This window comes from Ipomoea triloba, chromosome 11 (genome assembly GCF_003576645.1).
Source record: "Ipomoea triloba cultivar NCNSP0323 chromosome 11, ASM357664v1".
NCBI classification, from domain to species: domain Eukaryota; kingdom Viridiplantae; phylum Streptophyta; class Magnoliopsida; order Solanales; family Convolvulaceae; genus Ipomoea; species Ipomoea triloba.
In genome coordinates, this window is record NC_044926.1 from 5188972 (window position 1) to 5205236 (window position 16265).

General features: G+C 34.2%; 3 protein-coding genes across 3 annotated transcripts in view; 2 read left to right on the top strand and 1 right to left on the bottom strand.

The window, feature by feature from the left end:
* Nucleotides 1-637: 637 nt before the first annotated feature.
* Nucleotides 638-5517, top strand: LOC115995644 (3-oxoacyl-[acyl-carrier-protein] synthase II, chloroplastic-like). Its single transcript, XM_031234744.1, has 14 exons — nucleotides 638-1220; nucleotides 1906-2111; nucleotides 2191-2394; nucleotides 2651-2761; nucleotides 2851-2946; nucleotides 3067-3112; nucleotides 3205-3284; nucleotides 3362-3430; nucleotides 3521-3605; nucleotides 3849-4003; nucleotides 4173-4253; nucleotides 4428-4487; nucleotides 4725-4884; nucleotides 5223-5517. Exons 1-13 carry the CDS (start codon nucleotides 854-856, stop codon nucleotides 4839-4841), a joined length of 1677 nt encoding a protein of 558 aa, XP_031090604.1. The 5' UTR covers nucleotides 638-853; the 3' UTR covers nucleotides 4842-4884; nucleotides 5223-5517.
* A 2148-nt stretch (nucleotides 5518-7665) lies between these two features.
* On the bottom strand, nucleotides 7666-8652 carry LOC115997101. Its single transcript, XM_031236588.1, has one exon. It carries the CDS (start codon nucleotides 8437-8439, stop codon nucleotides 7798-7800), a length of 642 nt encoding a protein of 213 aa, XP_031092448.1. The 5' UTR covers nucleotides 8440-8652; the 3' UTR covers nucleotides 7666-7797.
* Nucleotides 8653-14893: 6241 nt separating this feature from the next.
* LOC115997018 (probable flavin-containing monooxygenase 1) overlaps nucleotides 14894-16265 on the top strand; it is a 5180-nt gene continuing 3808 nt past the window's right edge. The window contains exon 1 of the mRNA XM_031236467.1: nucleotides 14894-15319. Coding sequence (XP_031092327.1) covers nucleotides 14894-15319 — 426 coding nt within the window. The remainder of the gene's footprint in view (nucleotides 15320-16265) is intronic.

Here is a 16265-nt window from a genome sequence, read left to right on the forward strand (position 1 = left end):
CATATCAGCGAATGTAGGAACCTCATGTTACAGTTTGATGTTTGCTCAATTCTTTTAATTCCACGCTCTGCAAATATGTTAGCTCATTCTCTAGCTTCAGCTGCCTATTCACAGGCAAACAATTTGTATTGGGATGTTGTCCCTCCTGATTTCATTTCGATATCTTAATATATAGTTCGTGGTTTTTGTTTTCAAAAAAAAAAAAAAAAACTCCCAATATTGTTTGAATTATGGAGTATTTTTTAAATATAAGTTCGATTCGTTAATATTTAAATATTAAACAATTTAATACTCCGTAACAAATTAAAAAGAGAGGGGAGAGAGAAATGGAAAAATAAGTAGTGAAGGAGATATAAAAAAGATATAATATGTAATATAGTCTTCGATTATAATGATTTTACTTAATTTAGTATTAAATGATTTTTTTATGCTCAATTTAGTTATCGATGGTTTTGACTTTTTATTTGTAATTAACAAAATTTTTAATAAATGATTAAATTATGTAAAATTATCAAAATAAATGATTAAATTGAGCACAAGAATTATTTAAGATTAAATTGAATAAAATAACAATAATCAAGATTATATTGGGTATTAAAAAAAAGCTTATAAGTTTCATTTTCAAAGAGCACAGAGATCCAGAAAGAAACGACAGCACTTCGACTTCTTCGTCTTCTCCATACAATACATACACACAATATAATGCTTCCTCGTCTTCTTTGATCGCTCTAAGCCCCACCCTTCACTCTCCTTCTATCTCTCTATAAATTTCTACTCCACACACAGAGGGAGTGTGGTGTGTGTTAGAGTGAGAGGGGGGAGAAGATTTAGATTTTTGAGTGAGAGAGAGAGGATGGGATCGTCGGCGATTTTATCGTGGTCAATGGCAGCATGCACGCCAGTTGCTTGTGAAAAGGATAGCGGGAAAATGTTTCTGGAATGTTCTTCCGTTTTGTCGAATCCCAAATGCAAATGCTCCTCATCACCTCATGATTCCCGGAGTGGAAGTGTTGGCAATAGGAAAAAAAGAATCGTGACAAGTGTTCTTCTCAAGGCGACGCGAAGTAGCGTTAGTTCTGGGTTGTATGCCCGGAGTTCTAATTCGCTCTCTTCTTCCAATTCCAAGTTTGTTGATAATGGCTTCTCTTCTTTGTTTGGGCCTGGAAATGATGCTCTTCCTGTTATTAGACTCTGCAAATCCAATAGCTTTGCTCACAAAGGTAATCACCCACTTTTTATTTGGTGTATGCAGATGCCAGAAACAGAGAGAATTCATAAATTTAACAGCTTTTCGTTTTACTTCTTCATTTATCTGTATGCCTGAGTTTTTTCTTGTTGAAATCGCTGTATTTTTAGAAAAACTTACTAGAAGTTCAAGAAAATACTGTACTCTAGTCCCCTAGCATTTATATTGATTGGATGAATTAACTGTTCTGAATTTCAAGTCTTATGCAAAAGATCTTTGAGGCACTGATTGCACTAAACATCTGATCTTAAGTTTAAGATAGTCTGGAAAGTTCATTTTTTTCCCTGGTTCTATTTGTTTACAAAGATAAACTTTTGTTATTGTTCAATTGGGTTGCATTGGTTGTTGAGTTTAGGTATAGTTGGTAAGTTAGTGGTGATATTATCATCAACCCATCAAGGCTATCTGTGCCTTGTCATGGTTTCTTTTACATGACACAAATGGCCTTCATGGAATGGTGGGAACAAACTCATTTAATTTTTTTTCTGCTACCAACCACAAAAGGGGTGCTCCTTTTGTCATATAAGTTATTGTGTTTCTAGATGGTTTGGTTGCTTGTCAGTAATTAAGATTCTTGTTTATCATTTATTGACTATGTCTTCTTGCAACCACTTTGATTACCAACCTGAAATTGACATTTCAGAACTTGTGTGGTCCAGGGGGGATATTGGCCACTGCTATGCAGACTGCAATGGATGTTGTCACAAAGGAGAAACCTTCTACCAGAGAAAGGCGGGTGGTTGTGACTGGGTTGGGTGTTGCATCTCCTCTTGGTCATGAACCCAATGAGTTTTATGAAAACCTTCTTGAAGGTGTCAGTGGCATTAGCGAGATAGAAGCTTTTGATTGTGCCCAGTATTCAACAGTATGTTCTGTTTTTCAGAACTGTTTTCATACAAGGGTGGGTTAATATTCTGTTTTGTAACAATGTGTTTCTAATGCAGAGAATTGCTGGAGAGATCAAGTCTTTCTCTACAGATGGTTGGGTTGTGCCTAAACTTTCAAAAAGATTGGACAGGTTTATGCTTTTCATGCTTACGGCTGGGAAGAAGGCACTTGTTGATGGTGGAATTACAGATGATGTGATGGATGAGTTGGATAAAAAGAGGTGTGGGGTTTTGATTGGCTCTGCTCTGGGTGGAATGAGGGTAATCTTTTTATTTATTCTTCAAATTAAATTTGCTGGAGATGCAACTGATTAGTACAAAGTTGTTCAACTAAATATTTGGAGTGATTATTTTAAAAGATATATGAAGTAAGGAGTTAGGGTTGTGGTTGTCATTGGTGTTTCTAAATACTTTATTAAAGTTTTCTTGAAGTGTGAAATATATCAGCCTTGTGTCTCACTGCACTCCGCATCAACTTATCATGCCAAATTTTTTAATTTTCTTTTTATCTAAGCAGATTTTTAGTGATGCAATAGAGGCGTTGCGGGTCTCCTATAAGAAGATGAATCCTTTTTGTGTACCTTTTGCAACTACAAACATGGGCTCTGCCATTCTTTCCATGGATTTGGTAGCTAAACTACAACTTTTTTGAGTTATTATCTGCTGTGCACTGTGAAACCATGTGCATTTCTAAAGTGTTTATAAATTTAACACTAGGGATGGATGGGTCCAAATTATTCAATTTCTACCGCATGTGCTACAAGTAACTTCTGCATTCTGAATGCTGCTAACCACATCATCAGAGGTGAAGCTGTAAGTGGATTTGCCTACTTCCTACAACATGAACTTTACTGATAATTATAATGTGGTTAAAATGATGAATATATCTTGAAGAATTGAACTTTCTATTATTTAATGCTTTAAGAATTTCAGGATATGATGCTGTCTGGTGGATCTGATTCAGTAATTATACCAACTGGTATTATGTCTTCTTTCTTTTGTAATTAGATATTGTCACATTGATTTAGCTAGCTATTTGTGGTTGTCACATACCGAACGTCTTTGTTGCAGGAGTGGGTGGATTTATTGCTTGCAGGGCACTTTCTCAGAGAAACAATGATCCTACTAGAGCTTCACGACCTTGGGATAGTGTAATGTCATTTATTTCATTTGCATCTTCATGGTTTGATTATAATTGCTTGCAATGTGCTGATATTGCTATTGACAGGACCGAGATGGGTTTGTCATGGGTGAAGGAGCGGGAGTTCTGCTTCTGGAAGAACTTGAGCATGCGAAGGTAAACTCTCATGTACTTCCCAAGTCTAGTTGTTTCATTCCATTCCTTATCATCCCATGCAACCTGAATTTTCCTTGTTCGAGTGAGCAGAAAAGAGGTGCAACAATCTATGCTGAATTTCTCGGTGGAAGTTTCACTTCTGATGCTCATCACATGACAGAACCTCACCCTGAAGGTTATTCTTTTTTAACACTGCATCTCCGCTATTATTTAAAATGATTTTAAAACTTGCTGATTTTCTTAATCTCCTCATGACCTACCCTAACTTCGACTGGTTGTCAATTGTAATTGTCCTATTAGTTAAGCTGTGTTACTACTGTCTGTATCTTTGCTGGAACTTAGGTCACTCAATCAGAAAAATCAGTTTTCTTTTGTTTATTGTTTGTAGTTGAACACGCCTTTGTTAAAAAAAGTGCAGGTACTGGTGTTGTCCTATGCATAGAGAAGGCCATAGCTAATTCCGGGGTATGCAAGGATGATGTTAATTATATAAACGCACATGCCACATCCACTCAGGCGGGCGATCTCACAGAGTTCCAAGCTCTCCTCCGTTGTTTTGGCCAGAACCCAGAGGTGACTAAATGGATTTTAGTTCTTCAGTATATCGAAACTCTTTTCTCTTTTCTTCTTTGCAACTAATTGTGTAGTGTCAAAGACATAAGCTAGCAAGTACAAGTTCTTCTCCCTCAAGTAAAAATGATTCGTTCAAATATCCGCAACTTTCTATTTTCATATCTTGCAGTTACGGATAAACTCTACAAAATCTATGATCGGTCACCTTCTGGGCGCAGCTGGTGCTGTAGAGGCTGTAGCAACTGTTCAGGTTCCTATTTTCTTGCTCCCATAATAATTCGTCAAAAACTATTGGTCTATATTACACACAGTATCAGTTACATGGTCTAGGAATGATTTTCTGCGTTATGATACGGTTTCTTGCTTAATCAATCGAAGGAGAACTGACTGATATTTCACTGTGATGGGTTGATGTGCTTTGTAGGCAATTCGGACCGGGTGGGTTCATCCAAACATCAATCTTGACAATCCAGATGAAGGGGTGGTAAGGCTGTCTTCCTTCTCGTTAGGCCTGGTTTCAGTATTGGTGAATAGTGTATGAATTATGTTATGGAACTGAATATTTGACTTCTGTTTCACTGAAAAGGCATCTTTATGTTAATCATTTCCCTCGACCCTAGAGCCCCCACACCCTGGCCCGACATGCTAAACATGCATAAATACAATGTGTTATCAGAAGCCATAAACTATGTCTGTAACACTGTCTTGTGCATCAAAACAGGACACAAAGGTCCTTGTGGGATCTAAAAAGGAGCAACTGGACATTAAGGTGGCCTTATCTAATTCATTTGGATTTGGAGGTCATAACTCATCTATCTTGTTTGCACCTTACAAGTAGAGATCCTTTTGGGAAGATTGGCATATCTACTATGGCAATGAAGGTTTATACACATAACCGCTTTCATTACAACTCTTGTAGAATTTATGAGAACATCTATTCTGCTGATCAGCACTGATGCCAATCAAAAACACAATGTGGTTTGTGTAATATTGAAATGGTTTCCAATAATATCTATTTGTGCCTGGTACCATTGGAAACCATTCCAATTATATCAAGACATGTATTATTGGAATCGCTTCTAATAGTAACTAATAGAAATCTTTTTAATATTACAGAAATGTCACTATGTTTAAAATCAGCATCAGGGCTAATAGGCAGGATAGAATTTTTCGAAATTTAGACGCGGTGAAGCCCAATATCTTTTGCTTTTGTGTTCAGGTTAATGCAGATGAATTCCAGATTCCATGGAAGTAGCTGTGGATGCCATTGGTGCCCAACCCTGGGCTAGGAGGGAAATGTAAGTGTGTACCCAACATTTGGTGTAACAGTTTGTGTTTGGTATTGGTCCCCTGTTAGTTATTTCTGTTTATAGGATGTGAAAATGGTTTATTAGATCAGGTGAGATGAGATGACCCTTTATATAAGTTCAGATGGAAATAGGCCATGTAAACAATTTTTGTGCTCCACTAGTTCACCAAATATACATATCCATTATAGAATTCTCTTCTAAAGTCATCAAGTGTGGATGTGGATGTGGATGTGAATTAACACAAATATGCTCTGTAAAGTCATCAAGTGTGGACCCAAAAAAATACTTCGCAGTAAATTAAAGAATGAAAAGTGGTAATATACATAATTAATAGGTAAAAAATTCTTTTAATAATTTATGGATGAAAAGTGTTGTTGTTATTATTATTATTATTATTATTATTATTATTTTGAAAAGGTTGTTGTTAAATAGCCGTAAAAGTTTCATTGTCAGGAAGATGATAATATTTGCAGCTTTCGTGAATGAAATCTCTTTTTAAATTTATGGTTCTGAGAGATGTGTCAAATTAAAATTTTACGCAAGATTTATCATTTTTCTAAGGGGTTATTTTTTTTTTTTTTTTGTTTATAATAATAATTAAAAAAAAAAAAACTAGCAGCTATTTTGAGGATGTATAAGGATAAATTTTACTTTTATTTAATTGTCAACAAATTAATTAAACTCCTAACTTTTTAAATAGGAGAATTCTACTTTATTAACTTGCCAATTTTTTTGGGGTGGGTGTTAGAGTTTTGATGTGATAAAATATAGATGCGGGTCAAGTGAGTAAGTAAAACTGCGACACAATAATGAGAAATGCATGAATGATAATGCAACTTGCCTACCTACACCATATTATGATAGACTTGAATCTTCAACCATTCACTTCATAAATCATAAATCATAACTAATGGATATATGTCAAGTACGTGTACGTAATTATAATTAGCGAATTCTTATATTCTTCTAATGACAAGATGATATTTCATTGCCCTGAAAGAGACAACCAACTAGATGGATCATTATTCTCGTTTTATAAGGTCACAAATTCAATCTTGTTAACATTCTTTTGATCGAATCCTAGTGCAGTCATGTATTTTGTAGGTTAAGCAATATGCTCGCTCCCCAGTTGAACCCATTACACATTGTCTCTTTAGTGTATTTTACTTCTCTTGTGTGATAAACGACCTATTACATGGGAGTACGTTTACTAAATGCATATCCTAAAATAATCACTGCGAAATTCCTTTGTCACGAAAAAAAAAAAGAAAAAAGAAGAAGAAGAAGAATATAATGTGTCGTCCCATAAATAATTAATATTACGAGCTAGGAATAATTAACACAAAATTGATGATGGCATGACCATCATATCATATATTAATTAAATTGAATGAGCTGACAAGAGAAAATACAATAAATTGGAGGTCTTACTTCTGAGGTGGACAATAGCTGATACCATCACCTCTCACTTTCCTAACCCTTTATGTTAAACATAAAACTAAAAAAAAAAAAAAAAATAGTATTGGGTGTTATTTAGTATATTTATAGTATATATAAATGTTGCTATAATATATATATATATATATATATATATATATATATATATATCCACGCACCTTCGTTATTTGCTTTGCATACATAAAAATCATTTGATTTTTGTGTATTCCCATTTTATCTTCCCTTCTTCTTCTTGTTTTTTTAGCACATATTTATGAAGTGATGAAACTCCTCCTGTCCATATCAATACAAATAAATAATTAAAGAAATATCTAAATTGAATGGAGTAGGTTGTAACCATTGCTTAATTTAAGAATTCTAGTTATTATTAAAATGAGTACTCCACAGTCCACAGTATAATAAATAAATAAATAAATAAGCATATATTGTAGTTATTGAATATTCGAATATTTGCAAATGGATATACTTCCCCACAGCCTATAGCCACCATTTAAGTGATTGTTAATCAAAATAATTTATTTTTTAAAAATTATGTATATTCTATTAAAAATGTATAATCTATTGACTAACTTATTTTGTCGTGATAATAGAAATTAGGAAAAAAGATTTAAATATACTCTTCGTATTTTAAGAATTAGGTATTTTGACCCAAAAAAGGTGTAATTTTAGTTTTGAACTCTTAATTTTATTTTAATTAATACTCCGTATTGACTAATTGCATGCAACATTGCAATTATGTAGGTTCTTATTCACAAATTTATTCGTGTAATTAGATTATAATATTATCAAAAGAATAATGATTTGTTTAAATATATTAACCGTTATATTTGTATCAAGATTAAAAATTTAATTTTCAAGCCAGACCGTTATTATTTTTTTGAGACTAGACCATAATTTACTAAATCTAGTTATATTACAAAATTTTAGAATTTAATTGCTTGAAATTGAGAGTCTACCACGTACAAATTATTACAGTACAATATTCAAGCTATTTACAATTATTTTTCTACCTTGGAATAACCTCAACTACCACGTACTAACGTTAACGGGCCCTACGGCCACCAATGCGGTGGCGCTCCGCCGTCTACAACCGCCACTCCACAACCTAACGACGTTGCCGTTAATCGCCGTCAAGTCCTGGCCACGGTACCACCATGCGTCCCCCGTTTTGGTTTGCATCACTCGCTCCCAACTCTCATACCACTCGTAACCTAACGCCAAAACGTCACCGTCACCGTTGCTTTCGTCGTCACGGTTATAAATATTCTCAATGCGGCCAACGTTGCCGTCACTTTCATCTTCACCGTCAAAATACGCCGTGAACTTCCCTTTGGTCAACGACGACTCCCGTTCCCAAGCGGAAAACGACGTCGCAGCAGCGGCTTTGGCCGGCGTTGACGGCGGCTTGGCTGGCAAGCGCTGAGCCGGCGCCGACGGAGGCAAAATGATAGCCCGGGCCGGCTGGGCAGGCAAATTCGACGGCCCATTTGGGAATTTGGCGCGTGGGGGCGTGGAGGGCACGGAGAGGGACAAGGTTTTGATCCTCCAGAAACTAACGGCGGCCGTTAGAACGGCCACCCAAGTCCAGACATTGTTAACCGCCGTTAAAAACCCATAGCTTAGATAGTTGAAAGCTAGAGCTTCAAGCGGAGATCCCAATGTATTCATTTTTTCAAGAAAACTTTTTTATTTTCTTCTTCTCACTGTTCTCTCTCTCTCTCTCTCTCTCTCTCTCTCTCTTTCTCAGTCTCTCGTTTGGTTTTGTGTCTCGGCAACAGAGGAGTGAAAGTAGGGGAATTTATGGGGTGAGAGAAGGAGAAGGAGACGAAAGGTGGGCCGTCGGATTAAGAAGGAGGGAAGGCATATGAGATAAGATGCCAGGAATCGAAGATGAAAGATGCTAACTGCTAAGGTAGATCCCAGAATTTTTTGTTTGGGACATAAAAATGTTTCAGGACACGTGTATGGTCAATAATCACTAGGAAACAATTGCACTTTACCCCCCCCCCGTTATTACCTCTCATCAAATTTGGTTCATAAGTAAACAAATTTATTCATTCATGTGCAATTTAACTATTAGCTTAGACTTTTAGTTGAAATGAAACATATGTTTCAACTGTTCTAATTAATAAAAATACATGTCTCAATTTTTTTCTTTTAATTTCGTGACATGAATCAACCCCCACTATGTCTCTGAAAAAAGAAGTCTTAAATGAGATTTCACATTCACTAGATTAATACCATGACAAAAAATTTTATTCTTGCAATAAATTCAAAATGTGAAGTGAGAATTTCACTTGTCATTCTCTTACTACATTTATTTTGGCATAATTACATAATTAATTAGGAATATTCTCTATTTAAAAAAATTATATAACGTAGGATTTAATACAATTATTTATGGTGGTTATGGCTGGGATTTGAGGTTTGTTGGTTGCAGGGCCTTGGACCACTAAAAGTAGAACCCAATTATTCAAGGTGACGACACAATTTATTTGTGGTTTGGGTGGGGTGGGGGGGGGGGGGGGGNGGGGGGGGGGGGGGGGGGGGTGTGACAATTAGGGTGAAGGTACTATTTTTTGTGATTTGGGTATTTGGTGATAATTATTATAATATACATTTTTTTTTAGGATGAGGAGATAAATTAGTAGTTATTATTCAATGGAGGGTGTTGACAAGATCAGAATTAAATTTGTAATATTTTAGTACGAAAATCATATTTCCCACACTCAATTCTTTTCATAATGTATAACATACACTATTGTGGGTATGTTAGATGACTTATTAAAAATGTTGTGTTATTGAACAAAATGGGAATACCAAAATTAATAGATTGAGTTTCACAAGATTTTATTGAATTTTTTGCACTTTTAGTCCCACGACTATGGTGTCACTTGCAGGATTAGTCCACGACTTTCAAACTTTGCAATTTTGGTCCACGACTATTGTTTTTGTTGCAAAAATGGTCCTTTTCAGTCAACTTCTTGCCGGAAAAAATTCCGGCGAAGTTTCCGGCACTTTTTTCGCCGGAAAAAAAACGGCAAATTTTCCGTCAATTTTCACTGGAAAAAAAATTCACTTTCAAGTAGAATTAAAATGGACAATTCTAAAAAACTAATTCATTTCTAAAAAACATATGCAGCCAATTTAATTATTTTGATTCTAGTAAACGAAATACAGATAAAATTAATTCATTTCTAATAACATAGGTAGCCAATTTAATCTTAGTAAAATTAAGTATAAATTCAAAATTATTTTTACTTCTTAGTTTATTTAAAATTATATTTAAAGTAAAAATAATTTGCTGTTAGAATTTAATTTACTGAATGTGTAAATTAGCATGCTTGGCTGCTTGCCTGCTTGGAGATGACTTTTGACAAGCCTTGAGAAATATTGTCAGGATGCTTGCAACTTATAAAATGAATCTCCTTACTTAGTTTTGAATTTATATTTTAAATTAAATACTTTAAATATAATTTTGAATTTGTAATTTAAATGTAATTTTAAATAAACTAAAAAGTAAAAATAATTTTGAATTTGTACCTAATATTAAATTGGCAACATATATTTTTAGAAATGAATTAGTTTTAACTATAATTAGTTTACCAAAATTAAAATAATTAAATTGGCTATATATGTTTTTAGAAATGAATTAATTTGAACTTTAATTAGTTTTTTAGAATTGTCCATTTTAATCCTACTTGAAAGTGAATTTTTTTTTTCAGTGAAAATTGACGGAAAATTTGCCGGGTTTTTTTTTTCCGGTGAAAAAAGTGCCGGAAACTTCGCCGGAATTTTTTTCCGGCAAGAAGTTGACTGAAAATGACCATTTTTGCAACAAAAACAATAGTCGTGGACCAAAATTGCAAAGTTTGAAAGTCGTGGACCAATCCTGCAAGTGACACCATAGTCGTGGGACTAAAAGTGCAAAAAATTTGTTGGTAAATTAAATATATATTATGTTGATAAATTTGGTTTCTCTTGTAGTACAGTGTCATCACATTGATTTGTGAATTGTGGTGAGTAAAGGATCATTGTGACTTAAATATTGATAAAAGAAACGTTTTTATATATAACACTTATCAAATACCAATGGATGTTCATATAATTTGCCTTATGCGGTATTCCAATATAATGTAACACATGATTAAATGAGGAAAGGGGATCCAAGTAGGGAAAGTGCTTCATTGCATGTTTCTCTACCTCTTTTAAGAAAAACTAATAATCTAATCCCGCACGTAGTCGAAAATAGTGTTGGGGGGGGGGGTGAGCATAGTGGGGCGAGGGAGTGTCGTCCCCCGAGGGAGAAGCTCTTATTGCTGTTTTTCTTTTTGCTCTACTGGTCACTTCTAAATATACCTGCAGGAGCTTGGTGTGGTATGTTTGCATTCGTACAAATGGAACGCATCGTATATTATATAACCTTCCTTTTTTTGGGATTGGCTATTCCGATCCATCAAATCTAAGGATGACAACGTGGCGGGGAATGGGGTCCCTGTCCCCGTCCCCAACCCTGAAATAGCTAGGCCCTCATTCCCCCTTCCTCGCCCCGTTCCTCGGCGGAAATTTTTCGAGGACGCGGAATTCCCTTCCTGTTTTTTGAATGCTGCTAATGAAAAAATAAAAAGACTATATTATCAAAAATCTCAAATCTTATGTTAAAAAAAGTTGGTATTATAGGTGAGCAGTTTTCTACTTTTTTTTTTTTTTTTTGAGTACTACTTACTCGGTTACAATATGCGTTAGAAAGGTCAACGCCTCTCCTACGACACCAAAAAAATTGGGCAGAACTTAATAGGTTATGATTTTTATGGTCTCTTTAAAATGTTTTTATTTATCTTAAATATTTTACTAGTAAGCTTGTTTTTCATGTAGATTGCTCTTGATTGACCAAGTCAAATAGATAAAGTGATTAAATTAATTACTTTTTGTCAAAACGTTATTTACTAAACAAGCCTATTATCTCCGCATATTATATATGGATTTGTTTTTCTAACACATTGGAAACGATATTTTGAAAATCTCAATCTTCCTTCTTATTGGTTGACAGGAATGTCGAGAAGCCATATGTTTTTATGTGCAAATTAAAGGAGAAATTTAACTTAAAGATTGGGGCTTGGCAATTTGTTTGTATCTTAGAATTGATACTGACGTTGGGCCTATTGATAGCTTTTTGTTTGCATTTTGTAAGGGTAGAAATATTGCGTTTTAGATGGTTGAATAATCAATTAATCAACAAGGTTATAAATTTAACTTTATATTAGAGTTGCATGCATGATCTATTAATTTTTTTGATTTTATAAGTTCGCCAGTTATGAGTAATAATTTAGACTAATTTGCTTCATTGAGGTCCTATGTTGAGTAGGGCATCACAACCAACATTCATTCAATATGTAGATTTTGGTCATGTTTGGTAACATAGTTTATTAATCAATTTTGACTTATTTGACTACTATTAGATGCTTGATTTGGTTAAGTAATCAATATGAGTGTTTGATTAATTTTTTTTTTGTAAGAATTTATTGTTTCAAAACGCTAAAATTCAAAAAACTGCTCAAAATAGTTTTTTCGATCAGTTTTTTGAGAAAGTCATTTTGTATGTAATCAACTATCATCTAACAACTAATTTATCAAACATTTTTCTACAATCAACTAATGCATGCTATTAACAAGTCAAACCCACTAACCTAATCAGCTAACAACTATTTATCAAACACCTCCATTATATATTGAGGGAGTAAAATTTTTCAAATATATATTCATATAAATACTTCGATTAATTTAGGTGTATATATAATATATCAAAGTTGTCCTGGTCAAAAGTCAAAATATTGACTATACCCCTCTGCACATACCTAAGAGAAATCTGTGAAATTGTGAACTTTAATTTTTGTTTTTGTTTATTTTTTTAATTGATTAATTAAAACAAATCACGTCAGTTAGTCGTATAATTCAAAAATTCTCGATTAAATTAACATAAAGTTTTACATTTGATTTATATTAGGAGCAATCTAGATTCTTTTTTCGCACAAAAAAAAAAATAAAAAATCATATTATTGTTTTCAGTGGAAAGGCACAACCAATTACTGCGAAGTTATAGGCAACTGCATGCATGCCTCCATTTGATTCGATTCAAGATTACAAATATATCACCATATAAAATATAGCCATATAGGCAATTTAAATTACGGAGTATTTACGTTAAACTTTACAAAATACGTCTGTTTTATTTATTTTTATTTAATTATTTTCTATGTTTATTAATTATTCATAAAATGATTAATTTGTTACAAGTTACTTCAATAAAATATAATACAAAAACTCCATGGGCATTATACTCTTCGAAATTCCAAATATGAAATTCTTTAATAAGAATAATCCATTTCCATCAAACTTCTTCATATGTTCTAGGGTTTTTTTTTTGTTTTTTTTTTTTTAAATAATGTTCGGTATCTAATAAAAGTCACATTGCATTAAAATCGCTTTGTTCCAATTCAAGAACATTCAGAAGGTTAAGATCACAACTAACATTAATATAATTCTACATAACTAGGATGGGACAACAATAAACTTTACACAAATATATGCGACAAAATGACAAATATAGCAACATATATAAAATGTACAATAATCTATCGGAGTTTCGGACATGCAGTGGAATCTTATATACGTACACCGTACGCACACATTCAATTTCTTTGATTTATTGAAAGTCTGAAGTTGCTAACTCAAAGTGCGTTTGAGATGAAGCCGTGCCTTATGACTCTATTAGCCAAAGGACCACAATGAGTTTAAATAACCTAGGTTGCCTTGGCCGGTTCATACTGAGAAGACCAATAATATGCTCTTACTAGGAGTCGAATTTGAAATCTTGTGGTCAAAGATAAAAATATGTACGAGAATAAAACAAAACCAGCCTAATAAATTGTTATATCTGACCAACGTAACTCAAATCGAGAAAGTCATCCTGCGGTTACCAAACCAATTGCCAACCAACTTAGTTGGCTAGTATCCTCACACAAATATTGTACAGTGTTGAGATAGAACGCATGCCAACTCCGGACTAGTAGAAATTTCAATTTCATATCGACCAAATTAGCTTCTTGTAATATATCTGTAAGTTTTAGTTTTATTTTTTTCATGTGTTGCTTGTGGGACCTTTGATGGAATTAACTGTACTCTGCTTTGAATTATCGATTTAAATAAACAAATTCAACATTCAATTACCTATACATAAATATCTCTTATATAACTTTGCATTAATATATTTTAAAGTACTTATTTAAAAATAAATATTGAACATATTATCATATTCGGTACACGTGAAAAACTAGTATAATTCTACATAAATAGGATAGGACAACAATAAATTAACTTTACACAAATATATGAGACAAATAGACCAACATAAAACGTACAATAACCTTACGGACATGAAGTGGAATCTTATATACGTACCGTGTACGCACACATTCAACTCCTTTTTTTTTTTTTTTTCGTAAACACTCGTTCAGTTCCTTTGATTTACCATAAGCCTGCAATTGCTATTTAAAAGTGCATTTGAAGTAAAAATCCACTTTGTGACTAACCTAGGTTTTTATGACTGACTTAAACTAAAAATGTCAATATGATAACCTTTTGATCCTTGAAGGATAGAAATATGTTTGAGAATAAATTTTTTTTACATCGGAATAAAACAAAACCAGCTTAAGTTATTATACCGGACACGCTCAAACTAAAAAGACCATTTTGTAGTTATCCAGTTAATTGTCCAACAGACTCGGCAGAAATTCTCATTTCATATCTAGGGTTAAGATGGAAGCATGCAAATCATGGACTTAACAGAAATTTCCATTTCATATCGACCAAACTTCCCGTAATATATCTGTAATTTCTAGTTTTATTTTTTTTCACGTGCTGCTTGTATCATCATCGCACAACTCTACAAGTAAACCCCCTTTTCCTTCTCATTTCATTTCTTTTTTTTTTTCTTTTTTTTTTTGCTTCTTTTTTAGTATAAATACTCGAGCATAGACGTTCATTTGCACGCCCACAAACTCTTCAAGTGTTCATTTCCTGACACTACTATATACATCAAGATATACATATAAATCCATCAACAATGGCGGTCCATTCAAGGATGATCGGAATCGTCGGAGGTGGTATCAGCGGCATAGCCGCCGCAAAACAGCTGTCAAAGTACGAGCCGGTGGTGTTTGAGGCCACCGGCGGCATCGGCGGCGTGTGGAGGCACTGCTCTTACCGCTCTACTAAGCTACAGACTCCTCGTTGCGATTACGAATTCTCCGATTTTCCATGGACGCAAAGGGATAATTCCAGTTTTCCTACGTACCAGGAAGTTCTCGATTACCTGCATTCCTATGCAACTCACTTCGATGTTCTTAAGTTTGTTAAGTTTAACTCTAAGGTGGTCGGAATCCGGTTCATCGGAGACCGTGAAGCGAGCGCCGGAGATTTTGGGAGATTGTTGCCTGGCCATCCGGTTTGGGAAGTTTCTGTCCAAACCAACCAGTCTGAAACCCTAGAGGTTTAATTTTTCGCTTATTTCCTAATCTTGTTTATGAGCTCTATATGATATATATAGGGTGTTTGGTTTTGGGGTTTTAAACTTTATTATCAGATTCAAATCTAATTATCTAAAGTTATTGTCATATAAAATCTCATTTTTGTTTCATGAAATGAAAAATGAAAAACCAAAGAATATAAGAAAATAGAAAAAGTATTTGCTCCTATTTTTTCATCTCTCTCACACACATAATTCTGATTATCATTCACTCACACTGATACGATCCCACATCTGCTCCACAAGAGATTGTGGAGTGGTACTTAAGTTGGGGCCAAACCTCCACTCATGAGCTAGCTTTTGTGGTGGAGTTAGGGTCTTGGCTTGAGTTCCGTATCATTGGTGCTCTCGTTGAGAGTCCGGAGTGAAAGTGATCCAGAGTGAAGCCCTCCACTCATGAGCTAGCTTTTGTGGTGGAATTATACTCTCATATGGAAGGAGTCCGGAGTGAAAGTGATCCAGAGCTAGCTTTTGTGGTGGAATTATACTCTCATATGGAAGGAGTCCGGAGTGAAAGTGATCCAGAGTGAAGCCCTCCACTCATGAGCTAGCTTTTGTGGTGGAATTATACTCTCATATGGAAGGTTATGAGTTTGAACTTTTGTAGATGCGATATTGACTCTTTGTAAGGTTATGAGTTTGAACTTTTGTAGAAGGTTATGAGTTTGAACTTTTGTAGATGCGATATTGACTCTTTGTAAGGTTATGAGTTTGAACTTTTGTAGATGCGATATTGACTCTTTGTGCTTTAGTAAGTTGAGAAAATAGTTATAAACAGATACTGCATTGTATGAGAGTAAGTAAGTATTCAAAAAAACAAGGGGTTGAGTCTACTTTTACTAATTAAAATTCATTTTAATTACTAAGTATTTAACTTTGATTCCAATATTTCATCACCCCCCCCCCCCCC

Bases quoted from the DNA above. Each gene is read 5' to 3' on its own strand.
- LOC115995644 (XM_031234744.1), top strand. From the start codon at position 854: ATGGGATCGTCGGCGATTTTATCGTGGTCAATGGCAGCATGCACGCCA. The intron at 2,112-2,190 runs GTATGTTCTGTT...TTTCTAATGCAG, and splicing joins ATTGTGCCCAGTATTCAACA to AGAATTGCTGGAGAGATCAA. The intron at 4,254-4,427 runs GTTCCTATTTTC...TGTGCTTTGTAG, and splicing joins AGGCTGTAGCAACTGTTCAG to GCAATTCGGACCGGGTGGGT.
- LOC115997101 (XM_031236588.1), bottom strand. From the start codon at position 8,439: ATGAATACATTGGGATCTCCGCTTGAAGCTCTAGCTTTCAACTATCTA.